We start from the raw sequence: 23,453 nt of genomic DNA, 5'->3' as shown, positions 1-23,453 counted from the left end.
TAGATAAGTGTTTAATCAAGAATATTAATGATGGATACAAAATAGTTGCTAGAGGAGTTGAGAATGATGGATTATATAAATTTCAAGCTAGTGTTGCTAAGAAGGCTTATATCACTACAAGATCATCCTTAAGTGAGTTATGGCATCAAAGATATGGTCATTTAAATTATCAAAGTTTGGCTATGCTTTCAAAGATGAATATGGTTGATGGATTACCTTGGATAAAATTAAATACAAATGTGTGTGAAGGAGGCATGGTTGGTAAAAAACATAGAGACACTTTTGAGAGGTCTACATGGACAGCAAAGAGAAGTCTAGAACATATCAATAGTGATTTGTGTGGTCCTATGAATCCAACATCAAAGGGAGGAGCAAGGTATATCTTGACATTTATTGATGATTTTTCAAGGAAAATTTGGGTTTACTTCTTGAAAAAAAAGGATGAAGTGTTTAAGAAATTTGAAATATTTAAATCTCTTGTGGAAAATGAAAGTGGAAATAAGATCAAGAGAATTAGAACTGACAATGGTGGAGAATATGTAAACAATAGGTTCAAACCATTTTGTGATCATCATGGGATCAAAAGAGAGATGACTATTAGATATACTCCTCAACAAAATGGTATTGCTGAAAGGAAGAATAGGATTTTAGTGGAAATGGCATGTTGTATGCTACAATCTAAGAATCTTCCTTTGTTTCTATGGGCTGAAGCTATTAATACCGCATCTCATGTTTTGAATAGATCTCCCACAAATATTTTGCAAAACATTACTCCTGAAGAAGCTTGGAGTGGAAGAAAACCTAATGTTAAGTATTTTAGAGTGTTTGGATGTGAAGCCTATGCCCATGTACCAGATGAGATTAGAGAAAAGAAATTTGATAAGAAAAGCATTAAGTGCATCTTTGTGGGGTATGATGACCAAAGGAAAGGATATAGGTTATATGATCCTAGTGTGGAAGATGTGTTTACAAGTAGGGATGTCAAGTTTAATGAAGGCTTTGATGATATGCCAATATCCATTCCTATTCCATACATAGGCATTGAGAATCATGAAGGTCCTAATGATTTTGAAACTGGTGAAAGTTCTAAGGAACCCTTTGACATGGATGAAAAATCTAGTCCTTCTCCAAAGACCAAGAGTATTCAAGAAATTTATCAAAGGACTCATCAAATTAATTATGCTTTGATGACCACCATAATGAAGACTAATGATCCTCAAACATATGAAGAGGCCAAAGGAAAACATGAATGGGAAGAAGCTATGAAAAATGAGTATGATTCATTGATAAAGAACAACACTTGGGAATTGGTAGAGTTGCCAAAAGGTAAGAATGTGGTTAACAATAAGTGGGTATATAAGACCAAGTTCAAGTCAGATGGGAGTATTGAAAAACATAAGGCAAGACTAGTGACCAAAGGGTATTCACAAAAAGAAGGGATTGATTACACAAAAACTTTTTCCCTAGTAGCAAAGATTAGTACTGTCAAACTTATTATAGCATTAGCAACTCATTTTAAGTGGCCTTTACACCAAATGGATGTGAAAAATGCATTTTTGAATGGTGAAATTGATGAGGAGATTTATATGACTCAGCCACAAGGATTTGAAATACAAGGGAAAGAACTTTTGGTTTGCAAATTAAGGAAGTCTTTATATGGTCTCAAATAGGATCCAAGGGCTTGGTATGCTAAAATTGATGAATATTTTCAAATTCAAGGCTTCCATAATAGTCCACATGATCCAAATTTGTATGTGAAGGAATTTGCTAGTGGTGATATCATAATTATTGTGCTTTATGTTGATGATCTTATTATCATAGGACATAACATGGATAAAATTATTAACATAAAGTTAAGCTTGCAAAATACATTTGAGATGACAGATCTTGGTTTTCTACACTATTTTCTTGGTATACAAGTATGGCAAAAGGATGATGGATTTTATCTTTCTCAAACTAAGTATGCCCTAGACATAATGAAGAGGTTTTAAATGACAAAATGTAAAAGTGTATCTACTCCAATTGCTCTGGGGTTGAAGTTAAGCAAGGACATGGAAGGTGAAGATGTTGATCCTACCTTATATAGGGAATTCGTTGGTAGTCTTGTATATTTAACACACACTCGTCCTGATATTTCTTTTGCAGTTAGTGTGGTTTCCAGATTTTTGAGCTCACCTAAAGTCCCACATTGGATAGACGCTAAAAGAATACTAAGATATGTGAAAGGGACTTTAACGATGGGCATCTATTATTCATTTCATGGAAATATTTCCCTTATTGGCTATTCAGATTCTAATTGGGCAGGATGCATGGATGATCGTAAGTCCACTACAGGTTATGTTGTCTATCTTGGTGCAGGTCCCATTTCTTGGTGCAGTAAAAAGCAGTCTACCATAGCTCTATCCACTACAGAAGCTGAATATATTGTAGCAAACGAAGCAGCAAAAGACATCACTTGGCTACAAGCTATCTTATCAGTCCTTAGGCAACATCATGCAGGGCCTTCTCTACTTCATTGTGACAATCAAAGTGCCATATCATTGTCTAAGAATCCAATGTTCCATGCTCGCACCAAACATATTGACGTCTATCATCATTATATCAGGCATCTTCTCCAACAACAGGTGATTCATCTTCAATATTGCAAGACAGAGGACCAGATTGCTGACTTATTCACCAAGGCTTTAAGTGAAGCCAAGTTTGTATCTCTTCAACATCTTTTGGGCTTAAGAGCAGTGACATAATTGTCTCATAGTTGTCATTCAAGGGGGATTCTTATCAATTCCAACCATTTTATTTAGGAGATCATAGATTGTAAATGGGTACCTAACAAGGCTTTAGGCCAGGACCCATCATATGTAGATTATGGGAGGATATTTAGATAGTAGATATTTAGTATAGATATTGTAATTAATTTAGGGGGGATGTCAACGTAAATTAATTACACCGCAAGGCATGGTCAGCACCGACCAAGATGCTTCCAGAGGCATGTGCGGCCATCCCTCCAACTGCCAGCTACTCACATTAATAATACACCAAAAACCACTTCTGGAGATTTCTGTACATTTATTACATTTGTTGTTATAAATAGACTTGCTGAGCTTGGAGTTTTCAGCGCTCATTTCCTGAATATTCTGCTGTGTTATTTTCTCTGTGTGTTTTCAATCCTCGCCTATCATATGTCCGGACTTGAGCAGAAGTTGAAACAGCTCCATCCCCTTCTGATCTTCCTCTCGAACCAGAGCCTCGTTAAGGTCAGATTTATCATTATTCATCGCTGAGCCGGATGGAAACTTTTCATGGTCTGACAAAACAAAGCTGGCTTGCATTGCCACAGGTAGAGTATTCTACATAGTGTAGTAAAAGGCTAGAGTTTACCTAGCTTGGAGGACTCAGACCACAATGTCCCATCAAATACAACGCGACATATAGAAACTGTCCGTCAGTTTTAATGTCTTAATCTCATCAAATACAACGAGATCTATACAAATTTTGCGTTGATCTTGATGCCGTAATCTCACCTAAATTTCTAAAACAAGGGGATGTGTACAAGTTCGCCGTGTTGTTTAATGTACTCGTTATGACAAGTAAAACCAGAAACATACAAATTCAACATAATTTAAATCGGTAGGCCCTTCGAAGCACATTGGAAGCGCTGACCATTTGTATATAAATTGTTCTTTTTTAATTCAAAGGTATTATGGCCGGCATTGAAGGAGTAGGTCACTGGATTCCAATTCAAGCTCATTGGGAGTTATCTATAATTTTAAGCCTCTTTGACCATTTCGCGCACATCTATTGTAATGATTAACTAGTACTTGAATCTAATAGAGGCGTTAAGAAGATATATATATAGAGAGAGAGAGAGGGGGGGTGTTAAGAAGATGCTTATATATGTGTGTGGGCACTAAGAAGAAGCTACATCACATCACTTCATAAATATTCTTGTCAATTTGAATGTGGAACGGATACAACCCAGCCATATTATGATACATATTATCTTGTTGTTAAAGGGCATGGATATGTTGTTGTGAATTAATTCATAAATAGTCTTGTAAATCTGAATGGTGAGTGAATATAACGCAGCCATATTTCAATACATGAAAATCATGTTTCATGCCAATGCCTATCTTCTTCTTTATTTTACTAGTGGTCTCCGATCTTAAAAATAATAAATGGTGGTGATCTTCATGGTGGTTTTAATTGTAATAGTCTATTGTCTATTTAAAATTTTTAATTATACTATATTGATACAAAACAATATACTTGGATTACATTTTATATTATCAGTAATCTAGTATTATAATTTATAACTATTAATTATATATAATATTTTATATTTTATTATATTAATATTAGTGTTAGGGTTCAAAATTAGCATTAATATCAAGGGTATTTGATTTAGGGAAAAATAGGTATTACAAGGACTCAAAACCCACTAAGTAGCAAATTACATGATATGATCAAAAGAGTCCAAAAGTAGAGCTATGTTGGAAAAGATAAATGAACCATGATATAGTCTAGCAAGCCAAAACATAGAACCAACAAAAACCAAAAAACCAATGACAAAGCAAAGACAAACCAAAAGACCACAACAAACAAACCTAGGCTAGCTCCTCAAGAGCCTTAGTAACCTGAATCTCAATCACTTATGCTTCATCTTCATCATTCTTGAATGCCATGATCACCTTTTTCTTGCTAAGTGGTCCTCTGGTTCTTTTCCTTGGGCCATCAATATCCTCCTCCTTTTGGTTATCGTCTTTGTTGTTCATGTAAATATTTAGGGTTAGGGTTGGGATTAGGGTTAGATAAGGTTACGGTTAGGCTTAAATTTATGATTAGAGTCTGTGTTATTACTGATATCATATTTAGGGTTGGGATAAGAGTCGCTGTTGGATTAGGGTCAAGGTTAAGTTTAAAGTTAGGGTTGGTAAATATGACTAGAGTAAGGATGAGGGAAATAGTTTACATTTAGAATTATTATCACAGTTATTTTCGTGATGGTAGACATTTTTTGTCCAATTAGATCAACTGTTGATTGCATATTGAAGATTGTACATTTCATATAGTGTAACGCCTATAGCTTAATAATAATAAATTAAAATATAATGAATATAACATTTTTAATTATTTAATAACTATTATAAATGAGTCACTTTCGATGCTCCATGTACTATAGGTTCTTTAAATAGTGACTGTAGACAGGCGGATTACGGCTCAGCCCAACATCCCCAACTTGAAAGGGTCAACGCTTCGAATGTGCTTCGAAGGCCGGCCTCCTTTTATAGACGTGTCTACCTATTTAAATTTATGTTGTATTTGTATGTTTCTGGTTTTACTTTGTGTAACAAGTACACTATAAATCACGTCGACCTCGTACGCATCTCGTTGTATATGACGAGATTACGACTTTAACATTAATGCAAAATTTGCATATATCTCGTTTATGATTACGACATCAAGATCAATACAAAATTTTCATAGGACTCGTCATATTTGATGAGTTTATGACATCAAGATAATCGCAAAATTTATATATACCAGAACATCACAAACATTGTTGGTCTGCGTCCTCCAGGCTAGCTGAAGTTTAGTCTGTTGGATGTTAGCATGACCGACAGATGTGATTTTAGGAGGATGAAGCATGAAGTATTTTTCTATTATATGATAGTCTATGATGGGAAGGAGAGGTTTGTTAAGCATGTTGCAACTGATGTGTTGAGGTGTTTCTTTAGACAAGCACGGCTCAGTGAGAAGAGCTTCAGCTTTCGAGCTATGTACCAGACTGAATTATTATTACAAGAATGTGCTTCTAGGGAACATTATACTATGAATGCCGATGGACAAACCATTGTTATAAAGTGGAAAGGAACGCCAATTTTTGCACTCACTCCATGGAGTGTTGTGTGAATGAATTCTCATGGTGAAATAAATGGGCCAGTCTCAAATATTGTATATTTAAGTTTGGAATACATAACTTAATTTTGACTATTTAATGTTTTTAATCCAATACTAGTTTTCTTTATACTGTCAAAAATCAACTTTAATAGATCAATAGTTAGATTTTCTTTTGCTCATTACAATTCTAAGTGAAAATGTAATAATATAATAGTATTATTACTTATTCACCTCAAGCTTCCTTTCTCAATACTACATTTCTTCTCATCCTTTTTGTTATGGAAGTTGTCTTCAATTTATGTTAAAATTTGTAATGTTGTGAAATAACAATATTATAACTCAATCTATTAAGTGAAATTAACTTTGTCAACATACCTAAAGAATGCAATGGCTAATGTGAAGTTCTTGACATCGATAATAACTAATTCAATGCACAAAATGTAATGTAATTGAAAAACTATCTCCTTCCATACCTTTTTCTTTGCATATTCAAATACAATAGTCACAACTATGCTGAATATTTTATTAGTCAGTGAATTCTTCTTAGAACTAAAGATTTTGTAGATCCACAAAAAAATATTATATTTTTTCTTGCATATTTGATATGTCACACAATCAAGCATATTCATTTGGTAAAGTATGTGTCATTTTATGCACACGGGACCACTTCTTACATGTTTGACATCTAGAGTGTTTCTCACACTTCTCTTTGTAAGCATAAGAAGAAGATAAATAACATATATATTTCAAAATAATATGTTTCTTTCTTAAATTGTGTTCATTAGTCATGGTTTTATGGTACACACACTATATTTGTAGCAATTTCAATATAATAGAATGAGATATAAAAGTAACTAGCTTCGAATATAGAAATAGTGTGCATATATAAGTTTATTATCAAAATGAAGTGTTAGCTTTCTATGAAAAGGATAAAAGGTTATTGAAGTGGTCTGAATGTGGTATAATCTAGCAATCACACCTATATAAGCAATGAGTATAATGAAGAGCTATAGAAGATCTGTTACAAGAAATTTTGGTCTATTTTTGTATCCATTATTTACTATTTGGTGAGATGTAATGAATAGTCTATTGTTGATCAAAATGACAAGTTAATGAATTCCCACACAAGATACAACTTGCAATAGCCATTTGTGGATGGAAAGAGAATGCTCACACGTACTGTGAAGGGTGGTTTATTATTTTTCGGGAAACATTATGGACTTATGATGATCACACAATGCCTTTTCATTTTATTTGTTGTGGTTATTCAATTTATATCCAACAACGTAAAAACCTACAACAAGGCTATGTCATCTAATGAATTAGTGATTGATCTTGGTGACAGTATGGGAAATAGTCATCGAACGAACCAGTGGGTGTGGAAGATAACATTCATAATAGCAAGGGGGCAATGGTGTACTTGCAGGAAGGTGAGATTTTATAATATATGGAGGGTATGGTGAAACATGATGACGTTATATTGATGTAGTTCTTCTAGACTTGGAAGGATAGGAAGGTGACTATCAATGACATGAGCTTTGATATTTTAGAAGAAACCATAATGAGGACTGGTGAACTTTTGATGGAAGGAAAGAACTAGTGGAGTGAAGAAAAGGTTAATGAGGAAGCTAGCCTACAAAGATTCTTCAAAGGCAAGGAGGAACTAGAGAGAATACATGTTGGGTTTCCTTTTCTAAGCCCTAGGACATCACTTTTTATGTTATCATGTAGTACATCACCTTGGAGGACCATTTCCAGGTACTATACTACTACCATTTCCCCATCCTAAATCATTTTAGGAATCTAGAGCAAATATCTTTCTCATTTTGGTTATTGCATTCGCTAGAGGATGATATTCTTGAGGGAAGGAGTGGAAAACCTTCTACTTCGTCCACTAAGGGCTAATCAATAAACTATATAGCCAACATCTTGCCCTGAGTCCACTACTTTTGATTGACCCTCTTTCCTTTGTTAGCTCCCAAGCCTCCATTGACCCTTGCCATGACCATAGCCACAAGAAGTTCAAGAAAATCCTTGCCCCTGATATAAAAATTAACCTGGAGGATAAAATAAGCCTAATTGAGTTGGATTTGGACACTAAGTAGGGTAAAAAAAAAGTACTAGGAGGTCTAGCAAATGCCTCCAAATGGAAAAATTTAAGTCTCCCCCACCCCCCGCCCCCCCATGCATGATTCCATCTTCAGGTCCTCTAAAAGTGATGCCAAACCAACTAAAAAGAAGATAATGCTCTGGAAAAAAAACCTACCCCTAGCCCTATAAGTCCCTCCCATGTCTCTAACTCCCCTAGGGTTATCCTGGCTAAGAGTTGGGGGATTATATTACATCCTCGAGAAAAGAAACCACTAAAGGTGTTGGGAAGAACAACAAGAATAGAAATATCAAGGTGAGACTAGAAAGGTTGGAGAATTCCATTAGGGACCTGGCTAACAACCAAATTGCTATATATCAGAGGTTTGAAACCTTGGTGGAGTTTTCCACAAAGGTCATGCACTCCATAGCCAGCACCCTTTAATTTCTACAGGAGAAGGACCTAGGAAAAGTCACCAAGATCACTTGATCCATCTATGGGTTCCCGACAGAGGATTGGTTGAAGACCATCTTGGACAAATATGTTAAAGTTGAAGATAAGGACGAGCACAAGGATGTGCCTAAGATGGAGGACAACTATGGGCTTGAAAAGGGCAGCTACTCTTGTGTCTTTTACTTTTTTTTTTCTTGTGTTTATGATTACACCTATGAACTTGGTACCCCATAGCATCTTTATGTTTATTTTTTGTAACGGAAACTATTTTATTTTATAGTTTTTTTATGCATATTAGTTTAAATATTGTTAATACTATTAAGCTAACTATGAATTTTTTTTTTTTTGAGGTTTAAAGTTGGTATTGGTTAGTTGACTAGGATGTTACCTCCAACTATTTATTCAGCCTTTTTGAACTTCAGGGTCAACCCTCTTGTCTTGTTGGTTGCTATCAATTACTTAAAAAACAATATGGCTAAAATATTACAATTATTACTTATCTCTAAGTGAAACATTATAAGATTTCTTTCATGATAATCTAAAATTATATTAGATCTTAGTTCAATTTAAAATTGTAGATTATTTTCAAATTAAATTCACCTTGATTTATATACAAGGAAGATTCATTTACTAAAGTCACTTCTGTATACCAAGATGAATCATTCTTTTAGGAAAATTACAATGTGAAGTTAGTCCACAATTTGCTAAGAACTAGTTATCTTGGCTCATATTATATTAGGAATAAAATCACATTGAATAAAGGTGGGGAGTATGGTGCAGGGGCACCTAAGCCACTCGAGGAATACAAGGACAACCAAAGGACTCCAAACATGAAGATGAATCATCCATACCATGGAGGAATCAACTATGCAATTTTGAAACCCATCATGGTACTAAAAATATAAAATTATGTAAATCCTAGTTACCGAAGACACAAAAAGAGGCTAAATGGTCATATGGATGTAATAGGAATCATAAAAAGATAGTGTTTAGGAATGTTAAATAATATCATATAAGTCATTTGGAAGGGTTGGATTAGTAAAAATGCTCTTAAAAGACCACATTTGTAATGTTGTAAATTCAATTTTTTGAATAACAATGGTTAGTTGGATTTAGGAGGGAAAAGTGTCTTCATAGTGTCTTAGGCTTTTAATCATCCCTATACCAACCAAGGTTTGTTAGGAAAGTTACTTAGAAGGTTATATATTGTAGATAATCCATTAGTACAAATATAGAAGTGATTTGTATGGACTGCACACAGAATTAAGAAGGAAAATCTTAATTTTTACAAGTTTTCATGAGTTGGTTCATTGATTTGGTAATTTTTTGAAAGCTTTTGGATCTTGGGTGAATCATGAAAATCATTATATGTTTGTGCATTCCATTTCATACTTCATTTGAAGGATTCTAGTAGTTTTACATTCATTTTTGTGCTGACTACCATAACACAATTGAGTTTTTCTTGACAATTTTGATATTTTCTTATTGTGGAATTGTCATTCCATGAATGTAAGGTCTAGTTCTCATGGAATGACTCTATCTAGACTTTTATTAAAGTCTACTAACCTAGTAACATACATTTATGAAGGAAGAGATAAGTTCTTGGTGATCACCATGCTGATTTGAGGGTTTTTGCATTGGAATTCGCTAGGTACACTACAACAATAGCATTTTGGCCTTAAGAAGGAGCTAATTCTATGTTGGATTCTAGATATATATGTCGAAGAAAATTTGTTCCATCCTTTAGATCTTTCAGAAAGCATTGGGAGAGTAGAAATTGAGAAAGCCCTAGTTCTTGAGGGTTTGGAGGCACAAATTTGGGCTTTTGTGTTGGCAGGTTCTATAAACTGAAATTGGTTATACATTCTCTTAATTCAATCCATTTTATGAGACTATTGAGAGTCTTGATGTTTGGGAGTAAGTTTGAGGAATAATTGCTTTGTAAATCCATCATTTTGGAAGCCTAATTTGTCGAACAATTGTTTAAACAAAAACAATTTCCAACATAACCCTATCTACCTTTTGCATATGTTGAGATACTCAAAAAAGGGTATTTGAAAAGGTAATTGGTTTTCTTGATGTTTTGGAATTTTTAGGTATTATGCATTTTAGAAGCTTGTTGGAAACCTAATTGGCAGGGCTAATATGCCTATCTTATGCATTTCCTAGTTTATGGCCAAAGTGAGGTTTGGGAAGGCTAAAACTAGTTGAGTCATCTTATAATTGATGTTTTAAAAATATTCAAACTACCTTGGATGATTGTATAGGTCTTGAAAAACCATTTAGGTGTTGGAGGCATTAAAGGTCATTACACTGTATTGAAAACTTGAGGATTTGTCCATTTTCCGTACTCTTGTTGATTGGACCTTCATCCCACCATAATCCTTTGCATCACGTATTAGAAGCATGAGATTTTTTGATAAATTTGAGTACCCATTTCGATGAAGATTCCAAATTTGAGTTTTGTTTCAAGACATGAAGATAATTAGTGTAAATTCCTAACTTATCTTTGTCCCTAAAAAAATTTACAAAGAAGAAATTATAGAACATGTATAGAATAATCTAGATCTTATTATTTTTATACTTAGGCTAACTTGGTTTGTCTAGTTTAATCTAGTTGTGAAGAATCTTGATACTTAGGTTGACTTGGTTCCTTTTTTCATCTTGGTACCAATGATTTTATATTTTCAAAATTGGTTTCTACAAGTATCTACTACCCTAACTTATCATTTTCCATTGGTTTGCCATTAAATAATAGTAGAACTTCTAGAATTTAGTTTTCCTCTTTTGGTCAAGGTACTTCTTTTCGGTTTCATGTTCTTTCATTTCCTTCTTGTTACATTTTAGATATTATCCATAGCATAGATTTTCTTGTCATTTCATTACATTGCAACTTATGTTGTCAACTTGCTTTAAATTTTCAACATATATATATAAAGGGAATACTAATTCAGATTCACACTATTTGATTCCTTCTCTTAGGAGAAGGTGGAACAAAATGTAATTAACTCTACAAAATTTCAAAATGGGTTCACATGTTAGTGCATTCCTACATGCTAGTCAAAACCTTTTTTTATAGAGGGATCTTGGTATTTCACATACAAGTTTTTTGAGGTGAGGTTTTCTTCCAATGTTTCACATTTCACCTAATTAAACCTACCAATTTAGGAACTAAGAGGGCACAATGAAAAACTTTTGCATAAAAGGAACCGTTATTGAAGAATAAAACCATAATTAGTAGTTCTTCCTAAGTTCATTTTATTTGGATATTAAAAGGACTAATAGATTAGAAAGAACATAGAATATATTGGTATATGGTTAAATATAGCACTAAAGAATAGTGAAGAATGGTGACACAGTTGTTGATACTGGTGTTTGCACTGCTGCTTCGGAAAGCCATGGTACCTCCATTGAACAAATGTCCTCACAAATTCATCCCGAAGGTCTTTCACGATGTAATTCTAATATTCACTTTCATATGCAAGAATTTGATGTTGCTTGTGATTGGTTATAACAACATACCTTAATAGGGTATTTTGTGGGTAGAACTCCTCCTGAAGCTATGCTCCGAGAATGGGTTAACAAGAGCTAGAATCCTTATGGAGTCTGCCTTGACGCTATGCAAAACCTTACTAAAGTTCTTTTTTTCCTATTTCTCTTTGCCAACTTGTCATAGGCAGATGTGGTTTTTAGCAATGGTCCTTAGTCAGTGCATTCCTCCCTACTTGTTTTTTAAAGATGGTTGAGAGATTTCACTGTCTCTAACAAAAAAAAGCTTAGGGTTCTTGTGTGGGTTGATTTTTCGAGTTTAGCCTTGCCATGTTGGCCTTTTATTGAGTCCATTGCCAATACCCTTGGAAAATTTATTACAAAGGAACATAGAATTTTTTCAATGCTCATCCTCAGAAATGACTATGTGTTGAGGTTGATCTCTCCAAGGATCTTAACGATTCTATGGAGATATAGATTGGTTCTCAAATCTTCTCTCAGAAGGTTCTTCATTTGAACTTTCCTAACACCTATTATAGGTGCTAGTCAATGGAAAAAAATATTAGGGATTGCCCTTTGGCTATGCCCTTAGTTAAACTCCCACCTAAAGAGGTCCCTATCAAACTAGTAGAAGGGAAGAAAAAAGAAGAATATAACATTGTTGGGTGCAAGGTCAAGGCTCTCTCAAGTACTAAATAGTCATATGTGACTGCCATTTTGGTTCCTCCTATTTCAATAGGAGTGCAAACCCTAGCCAGTGTGGGAATAAAAGTGGTTTTTTCATAACCAAACCCTAGTGTTCAACATGTTTCAAACCCTAGTTGCCAGGGGATCAAGGTGGCTACAAGGGCTAACACCTTGGTTTTCATTCACACTCTTTCTACTTCCTCCATTGCAACTTAGAGTGTGTGATGTTCTCGCAGTCCTCCCGAACGTGCTGAGAAACTAGAGGAGAAACATTGGGCTATCAATCCAAAGGATTTTCCTTCTATTTTAAACTTAGTTTCAACTTTCTTTCAAAATAGTTACTCCTCTCTTGAGGACGAGGAAGACATGGAAGAGTTTTCATGAAGTTTTTATCATCAAATGTGCGAGGTCTTACCGACCTCTCTAGAAAATACTATTTTAGGAATACCCATCATAGAGTTGGTAATTTAGATTTTCTTTGTATGCAAGAAGTTAAGATTTTTGGTTTCATGCTTTCTTCTTCAAGTTGCATCATTTGACCAAATGACATTATGTTTTCCTCTAAGCACGAATCTGGTAGAGCTGGCGTAGTTACTCTTCTGTCACCTTGTCTTCATTATGCTATTATTTCGCATGGTTCTGACCCTATGCACAGAATAATTTGGTTTTTTCTTTCTATCAACAATCATTCTTTTGGAGTAGTTAATGTTTATGCTTCCAATGATGCTATGGAAAGATCTCAATTATGGGGCTAGATGGCTGACAACTTGCCTCCAACTACATAGGTTATGTGTGATGACTTTGATATGCTTGACCTAGCCTCTAACAAAGATGACATTTTGCCTTTTCACTAGATAGCTAGGGAAAGAGAAGTCTAGTACTACATGCATAATAAATTGGGCCTTTCTGATCCCAATACTAACTACTACCAGCATAGTGGAGTTTGGCACACTTGGTGCAACTTTTGGGGTGGCTCTAACTGCAATTTAAAATGTCTCAATTGTGCCATGATTACGACACAATCTTTTTTCTCCTTTTCTGAGGATCAAGATTTACCTATCATTCCTTTTCCAGATGTGACATTATTAGGCCACTATCCCATTTACTTTTCTATTTCATGGCACATAGCTATCCAACAGGTTATCAGGACTCAATTTTTCCTCAATACATTAGTGCTAATGCATGTTTCCACTATGATTAATATCCTATATATCTAGAATTTGGAACCATGTTTGCATTCTCCAACAGGGTGGATTCTATGGTGTAATGATGCCATTACTAGAACTACTTGATTTATGTGCATCTATGGGTGGCAATTGGTAGTTTTTAGAAGGCAGTCTTATGGTTCCACTACCATGGCTCTCAACAAAGCTTCTAAGGCTCTTACCCTTTACCCTTTTGATGTTGATTAGAAAATTCAGCTGTCCAAACTACATCATGAAAAATAGGTTATGAATAATTATGCTACTTGAGGGGCCCAAATCAAATTTCACCTCCATTGGTTGGAGGTTGGCTATAAGGCTTCAAAGGAGTTCTTCCAAGCTCTTTGAGCTCGTCATACCAATTTTCAGATTAAAAAAATCAAACAAGGCACTTTTTTTCTTTCCAGTCTCCCTAACATCCAACAAGCTTTTGTTCACTATTACAAAAATATGTTTGCTTCATAGGGAAATTTAGTTTCTCAAGAGGAAGCCCTCAGAAAGTGTATTTCTATTACTCCAAACTGCCCAATGGTTGAGCAACGTGCTTTTTGTGAGCAACTTCTCAACATCTAAGATCTTAAGGAGGTAATTTTTTGCATGGCTGATGATAAGTCCCCTGAGTGTGGTGGGTTTTCTTGTGAATTTTATAGACACCTCTAGAGTATATTGGTCTCGACCTGCACAAAGTTTATCTTGAAGGCTATCATTCTAAAAGCTTAGGAGCTATTATCAACAAAGGAAACAACAAATTCATGCCTAAAGCTAGAGATCCTAAGGATATTTGTAACTGCCAACCCATTAGCCTACTTAAGTTGTCCTATAAGATTATTGCTAAGGCAGTTTCTCTTAAAATGCACCATCTCCTTCCTTTAATTACGTGGCTAGAGAAAATTGGCTTTATTAAATCCACATATATTCTTGACAACATCGTTGCTTTCTAGAAAGGCATGGAGTGGGCTCACAAGTCCAATAAACCATCTATTCTCTTGGAAATTGATTTTTCCAAAGCCTATGACCAGATTGAATGCCCTTTCATTTTGTCTATGCTCCAAGCTCTTGGTTTCGGTCCCAATTTGCTTCAGTCTATGGAGAATCTTTCTGGAGATTCTAATGCTTGCATTACTATCAATAGCTTGCAATTTAAAGCCTTTGGGCTCTTTCATTCCATTAGGAAGGGTTGCTCTATAGCTTCGACATTATATGTTCTTGTTGTTGAAGGGTTTGGTTACTTGCTAGCCTACTCCATTTCTTCAAGTTTGGTTCATGGCATTTCCTTACTAGATTCCTCTTCCTAGTTGGTCAATGGTCATTTTGTTGATGACTCATTTCTCACTCTTTTGCAAGATGAGAAAAATATCACTAATGCCTTGAATTGCATGGACACTTTTTGTCAAGCCTTTGGCTCTGCTATTCAATGGCATAAAACACTCTATTATCATCAATCTTTTTTGCCAGCTCCACCTTGGCTTAACAAGTTTGAATGGAAATGGGTCACACATAGGGAGATTTTCCACTTTCTAGGCATTCTATTTTCCTTTCAAGCTTTGTCAATTGATTTATGGAATGTCATGCTTGTAAGATTGCAAAGAAACTAGACTATTGGCTGACTAACCCCTTTCTCTTGTGGGAAAATTTTAGATTTTCTCTAAAGTTCTAGCGGCTATGCATGTTTATTATTCTTCCTATTGGACCCATTCCAAAGCCTCTTATATGAAATTAGAGCGATTTCTCCATGATTTTCTTTGGGCTTCCAATTCTGACTATCATGGATTCTATAGAGTTTCTTGGGATTTTTGTTGTCTCCCCAAAGAGTCTTGAGGTCTTGGCCTTCTTTCTACATAGAAGCAATGCCTTGCTCTTTGCACAAAATGGATTATTTGTGCCATCCTAGAGATGAATCTTGGAAGATTCTAGTTAGGTATTGCATTTTTTCTAGGTTTCTTATTAAAAGGCCTACTTGGAAGGGGATTGGCTTTCAAAACCTTCTCATCATACAAGAACCTATGCATATATAGGGCTCTTTTGTTATCAAGAGCATATGGAAAGCTTGGAAAGTTGTCAAGCCTTGGCTTCACTAGTTTAGTGATGGGTTTTGTGATGGGCTCTCTTTGGACCAATAGAACATTTGGTGGTCTCCTCTTTTTTCCATCTAGGTTATTCCTGTAGCCAATACTTAGGGTGTTAGTGGTCTAGTTTTTTTTTCAAACGTGACATGAAGACTCCTAAAGACCTTTTCTCAAGGGTCTCCATAAGTCTGAAATCCTTCGAAGATATGCAAGTCTAGTTTTGTCTTGCCCATTTAGATCAATAGACTTTTGATTTGTTGCTTTCTACAATTCTGGATTACTTAATCCACAAGGTGGGTATTTAGTCTGCTTGACCTTGGTGGACTGACTAGAAGTAGTATCCTACCACTCCCTTCACTAGGTACAAGCCATGTTTGGGATATCAATGGCTTTCTCACTATCTACTAATGGTTGATACCCTCAACCAATGCTAGCATTCGTAGTTTTCCCTTTCTTAGTTGAGAAAGTGCTTTGACACTATTTGGAGAGCCATTATAGAACCCAAGATTGCACATTTTTCATGGTGCTTCAGTTTTCAAGGTTGTCCTCTTGGGCCTCGGCTTAAGCATATTGGGGTTCCAGATCCTTAGTGTCCATTTTGAGGGCAACCAGTGTCTTTCTTGCATATTTTTTGGTTCTGTAGATATGGTCAAAACTATTGGCACTAGATTCATGATTTCTATAAGTCATTATGTCCTAAATCCTTTTCATGGAATATGGTTATTTTGGGCGATTCCCCCAAGTTCTCTAGAAAATTTACCCAAATATGACATACTTTTAGGATGGAGATTTTGTTCACTCTATGGAAAGATAGAAATGTTGTTCTTTTCAGTCACAATTTTTTTGACATAAATGTTACTATGTATATTAAAGTGTGCATTTGTAATAATGTAATGATGCAGATTCAAGTGCAATCCAACAAGGTGGCTCTAGAGGTGACCCACCTTCAAGAGCTTCTCAATCATTGGTGTAATGTCCCTTGACTATTGCTAGAGTGCCTCCTGATGCTTCAGTTGATATTACGTAACACTGGAGCCATCACAGGGGCCACAACTCTTCTAGCTACCACTCGCATATGCCACACTTGCAGGCTTTCTACCACCGCTCTCCCAGTGGTGGCGATGGCCATTGGTTTCACCACTCAGTTTCCTCGCCCTGTGGTGGCACAGGCTAGTCCTTGGGCTCAGTGGCTCCCCCTCTTGGTGCTTGGCATGTTGTTTATGGAAAATAGCTCTTTTTCCTAGAATTGGCCATCTCACCTCTACAGCCTGATACCAAAGATTTTGACCAGGCCCCTGACAATACTGCTGATGGCTGGACTATTCCTAGCCTGCCTATCAATCCCAGGGATGACTAGGAATTTCATGATTGGGATGAACCGCCACCCTCAGCTGACACTACTTTAGCTTCCCAAGGGTTGCTTCATATATGTTTTATTCTTTTATGAATAGATGTTGATTCCGACTTCGATTGTGTGAACTTTTGCGGGGCAATCTTGTATCTCCAAACCCTTTCTTGTGAATTGTAACTTAGCATATTATATATTAATAGAAAAGGACTATTCATCAAAAAAAATGTTAAATAGTTACATATTAAAAATAATAGAATGCATTGACAAAGTTAAAGCATCATAACGAGAAGCTTAAGTCATGAAACATGCTTCTATAGAAGATATTTTAGACAAAAGTAAAATAATCTAAAAATTATAAAAATATCTTTTGATTCCTACAATCATAAAATATCTTTTGATTCCTACAATAATGTTCTAGATGGCTACTTGGAAAATAGGGCATAAAAAATCCTTTTAGAACAAGCTAGTGTTTGATTGACCTAAATAAATATTTCATTGTATCAAAATAATTGAAAATTTTGCAACTACATATTCTTAATATTAGGCTAGTTTTCTACAGTTTATCTAGATGCATTGTAGAGAAATATCATGTGACACACATATACCCTTTTTAAGAGGTGAGTTCATTAGATACATCTATTAATGAAAACTCATCCATTAACAAGTTAACAGACTTTCAAGATTGGGTAGGAAATAGAAGCTTAAACATTATAAAACAAACTAAAGACAACCACTTCAACTTATTGTGACCAATGAAATTTGACAAAAATGAGTTTTATAGTAATATTGTTTACTGGAATAGAGTTCTGCCTTTTTCCAGAGTGACGTAGTTCACGGCTGTGCAGGCAATCATAGACGTTGTTGGGAATGCCCAGAAAAATCATTTGATGGAACATAATTGATGGAATATTTGGCACATGACAGCCATCTCATCTGCTATCCCTGCGCTTCACCTTCTCATGATTACAACAGTTTCGATGGATGGCGAGGAGCTTTTCAAAAGCAGAGAAAGACATCACGAGCTGGCTATATCTTTGATCATCCTATTCTTGTACAACACAGTGAGATTATATGAATAGAAGAGATTAATGAAGGGTTTTTCAACAATTTAATCTTGAAAGGCATTGGCAGTTAATGCTCCATTTGTTAGGAGAAATTTGTTATATGATACTCTCTTTCTGGTAAATCTGTGGACTGTTAAGAAGAAACTGCACCCAAGAATAATGGTGAATGTTGAAACAGAAGTGCAGCGTTATTCTTAATTTTTACCCAACAGGTTCACAAAGCTGTTTTTTGATCTGTTCGATGTGAGTATGACGGAAAGAAATGATATTAGGAGGATGAGGCATGAAGAATATAAGATGGGAAGGTGAGGTTTGTTAGTTATGTCGGAACTGATATGTGGAGTCGTTTCTTCAAGCAATCAGGGTTCAACGAAAAGAGCTTCAGCTATCGAGCTATATATATAAACATGTTTATATATGTGTGTGAGACAGATTAGTTTTAAGGTTATTAGTAAGGTTAGGGTTCGCTTTATCTTATATTTGATTTTTTTGTTAGGCTTTGAGTTGTTAATAGGTGTTTAATCAAAAGGGACTATAGTTTTCAAATATAATTTACAAATTTAAATTCATGTGTTTCAAATAGTGCAGTTCTTTTTGATATGTCATCTATTGAACATTGTTTGTCCCTAATTATCAACTCTAATATGCAACCAAACCTTGAAATTTTATGAAAATAGTTACCTGAGGTTGATAACTCTCAACATATTATATATGTAAAGATATGCGCTAGTAGAAATCACAAAACAAGATTGTGGACCTATACATTTTAATATAAAATTGCATCATGTTGAAATTGTTGTTATAGTCAAGTATTACCTCATTGTTAGGGTTATTATTAAGAATATGCTTTAGGATATGGTTATAATGAGAGTTAGAATTATAGTTAGGGTTATTTTTAGAATTATGACTAACATTAGGGATATATTATGGAAGGGCCAGGATTAGGGCTTGTGTATAGATTATGGTATATTTTATTTTGGTTCCTAGATTAAGATATGACTAAGGTTAAAGGTAGAGTGTGTTAGGATAATCTTTATAGTTGGGGATTTATAGATTTCTTATGGGATTTTGGTCAGTCTGTGTGCACACACACACACACACACACACACACACACACACACACAAAAATATATGCATGTATGTGTATATGTATGTGTCTATGTGTGTCTATATGTATATGTCTATGTGTATGTATATGTATATTTGTGTGTGTATAGGGACGCTAGCATAATTTATGCATTCTCTTATAGTTTTTGTAATATTGTGAAATGTAGAGGGGCATCCTTCTTCTTGTCTTTGAAAGTGCTTTTGTTTCTTTCTTTCCATACACACCATCCAATAGTGGGTGACATTATTTGCCATGTGTTCATAAAAGTTGGATAGGAGAAGGGTGAAAAATATCATTGTATCATAATTTTAGTTATAGTTTTAGGGAACACCAAGGAGAGATGGCATTCCTTAAACACAAGATTCTAAGATTGAATAGAGTATGGAAACTGTACAAAGAAATGAATAATAGATTTTGCATCTTTCCCACACAAAATGCATCTATTAGCTAACATCATTCGATGTTTAGAGAGGTGCTCTAATGTAGGGATTTTCCCATGAGCCAGTACCCACCAAAAATAGTTAATGTTGGGTGGAAGATTAGAAATCCAAATTTGACTTCAACCACAGAGACCTCTAGAGATCTATAGGATGAGCTAATAGAGAGAATGGCATTATTGTTATATCTCCAAATCCACTTGTCCTCTTAAGATTGATTGAATAGAATAGGGTTAGGAAGAATATCCCTTAAATTTAGTGACTTCATCTTTGCTTATATGCATAACTCTTCTAGCATTTCTTTGTAATTGCCATAAACTTATTGCGTCTTTCCATCTAGCATTACCATTCTTCCATTGGAGATAGCTTTCCACTTTTTCTTCCACAACAATCTTTAACTAGTCCACAAGTCCCTAGTTATTTAGAGCCTCTTTGATTGGTACCTCTTCCTTCTAGATTTCTTCCCAGAATGAAGCTTTCCTTCCATTTACAATTAGCATTCTACTACCTCTTCTTATTATTCCTTTAGTTTTGAAGATATCTTTGAAAGAATAGAGCAGCCATTAGACTTATTTTTGCTACGAAATAAATAGGTCAAACTATAAAAAAAGTATTTGTGTCGAAATATTTTTGTCCACTCCTAGTATAGAACAACCTAATTTAGATATCAAAGCTTTTTTCATGCCTTTAATGTTCTTGACTCCGATACCTCCTTTCTCTTTTGATTTACAAACTTGATTCCTGTTAACCATGGCCATCTTTCTCTTTTCCTCCACTCTAGACTAGAGAAAATTTATTTGGATTTTCTCAAGAGTATATAGCACCTTCGTCGGCATTAAGGAAAATGACATAAAGTACACAGGGATACTTTGGAGGCAGGCTTTAAGGAAAAGAAGTTTTTCCCTAAAACTAAACACCTTTCGATTCCATCATGGAAGTTTGTTTTGGAACTTTTCAATAGCAGCATTCTAGTATAAGTGATTAGGTTACTTGGGAGATAAAGGAAGGTGAAGATTCATATCCAAGATAATTTCAATTTGAAATTTGATCACAACAAAGATACATAATTGTATGTTTTTCTTAGTATTGAAGAAGAACAATTTGGATTTTTAGAAATTAATGTGTTGCCTAGATGTCTTAACATAGTTAAATAAAATTAGTTTCCAAACCTCAGCCTCAGATAAAAGAGCTTCATCAAAAAGCATTGTGTCGTCTACAAATTGTTGGTGAGTAGACAGGGAGAGATCGGAGGCAGCTTTGACACCTCAAATAGAATTGGAGAGCCTTAGTTTGTTTAGGTTCCTACTGAGAATTTTAGCCACAATAACAAAAAGATAGGGAGATAGACAATCTCATTGCTTGAGACTAGTACCAGCAATGAAAAACCCCGAAGGAGCCCATTAACCAAAACTACATAACTTGTAATAGTGACACAACCCAAAATCATCTTGTAGAACTTTGAAGCCAAATTTGGTAAGAACCTTATCAAGGAAAGATCGCTTATCAAGAAAATACCATTTCAGCCTATTCAACAATAGTTAATCTTAAAAATTTTACATTCAAACATGAAACTTCTACCATCTTCAGTAAGAACTTAAGAACTTGGCTGCTCTGCACCTCTTATCTATGTCCAGAACTTTACATTAGTTGTTTGATTTCACTTAACAAACTTATTTCTAATATTATTGTTGCACAGCATTGCAAATGTTAACGTAAATTGAATGTGAGAAGAAATGTACAATTTAAAATCGAAGGGTAAGATACATAAATAATAATAATAACACTATTGTAGTAGTGTATTTTCCCTTAGAATTCGAGAATTTTAAAGAAAACCCAAATTGTTGGTTTATCTAATAGTTGACAGTTGACAATATCCACACATCACCACGACAATTCATTTAGACAGCACTCCATGCGGAGAGTGCAAATAACAGTGTGCTTTTCCACTTGAACATTATCGAACGGCTTAAACAACACACACTAAGGCTTGATTCCTAGTGCAAAAGTGTTAAATAGTCAAAGTTTGACTTACTTTTCCAGATTTAATTTCTTCCTTAATGTGTGATGTTTAAGACGAAAGGACAATTATGGCATGTCCATCCGCATCTAGATTACAAGATTCAGTGGAACCACATTCTCGTATTAACGATTGCGCCTGATACATAACTCGAAAGCTGAAACTCTTTTCGCTGAACCCTGCTTGTTTGAAGAAACGCCTCCACACATCAGTTTGAACATGCCTGACAAACCTCTCCGTCCCATCATAGACTGTCATATTCCTAATGGTACTTCCAGGTAACAATTCCTCATGCTTCATCCTCCAAATATCACTTCTTTCCGTCATGCTAACATCCACCACATCAAAATGCGCCACGCTAAAGCTAAGCACCTCGGTGAATCTATCAACAAAAGATGGAGAATTGTGCTGGGCTTCTGTTTCAACATTCACCATGATGTTTGGCCGTAGCTTCTGTATAACGCTTAACAGATTTTCTAGAAGGACAGGTTCGTACAACAAAGTTCTCAGAACAAATTGAGCATGAACTGCAAACGCCTCGCCAGATTCAACGGTGAACAAGCCCTCCTTAATCTCCTTCATTCGGGCGATCTCTACCGTGTTGTACGAGAACGGAATCGCCAGAGATTCAGCCAGCTCCTGAAGTTTTTCTCCGCTTTTTATAAGCTCCTCGCGATCCATCCTAACTGCTGTAATCTTGAGAAGCTGAAGCGCAGGGAAATCAGAGGACAAAGTTCTGTGTGCCAGGTACTCCATCAACAATGTCCAATGCAACCCAATTCTTATCCCGAGATCAATCACATGAATTTTCTGGGCATTCCCCGCGGTGTCAATGGTTGCCTGCACAGACGTGAACTGCGCCACTCTGACAAGGGGAAGAACTCTAGTGCAGTAAACAAGATGCCTAGAAAACTCCTCTTTGTTGAATTCGCCGGCAATATCGAAGCCGAAATAGGGGACTGGTTTATGTGCGTTATTTAACACTGTGAGAGTCTGGCGTTCGATTCCCTCCTGCAGTGCGGCGGAGACATAATAGCCGAACCTCTGTGTGGCATTCCTCATCTGACAAGACAATTGTTTGCATTTGGTCACCATTTCAGCAGCTTCGTCATGTTTCTCCTCGCCTATCATATGTCCAGACATCAGCAGAAGTTGAAACAACTCCATCCCCTTGTCTTCCTCTCCAACCAGAGCCTCGTTAAGGTCAGATTTATCATTATTCATCGCTGAGCCGGATGGAAACTTTTCATGGTCACACACAACAAAGCTGGCTTCCATTGCCACGGGTAGAGTATTCTACAAAGTGAGTAAAAGGCTAAAGTTTACCTAGTTTGGAGGACTCAAACCATAATGTCCCATCAAATACAACGAGATATATAGAAATTTTGCGACAGTTTTAATGTCTTAATATAATAAAATGCAACGAGATCTAAACAATTTTGGCGTTAATCTTGATGCCGTAATCTCATCTAAATTTGAAAAACAAGGAGATGCGGACAAATTCGGCGTGATATTTAATGTACTCGTTATGCAAAGTAAAACCAGAAACATACAAATTCAACATAATTTAAATGGGTAGATACATCTGGAAG

At 35.5% G+C, this 23,453-nt stretch overlaps 1 protein-coding gene across 1 annotated transcript; it reads right to left on the bottom strand.

Annotated features, from left to right (window-relative positions):
* Window positions 1-21,912: 21,912 nt before the first annotated feature.
* Window positions 21,913-23,139, bottom strand: LOC149561515 (GRAS family protein RAM1-like). The gene has a single exon (XM_089827854.1). The coding sequence runs from the start codon at window positions 23,137-23,139 to the stop codon at window positions 21,913-21,915; it is 1,227 nt and encodes a 408-aa protein (XP_089683980.1).
* Between the last annotated feature and the right edge of the window lie 314 nt (window positions 23,140-23,453).

The sequence above is a fragment of the Cupressus sempervirens genome, chromosome 4, assembly GCF_028749045.1.
Source record: "Cupressus sempervirens isolate cs-2001-9-10 chromosome 4, ASM2874904v1, whole genome shotgun sequence".
Lineage (NCBI taxonomy): Eukaryota > Viridiplantae > Streptophyta > Pinopsida > Cupressales > Cupressaceae > Cupressus > Cupressus sempervirens.
This window is presented reverse-complemented; position numbering and strand designations above follow the sequence as displayed.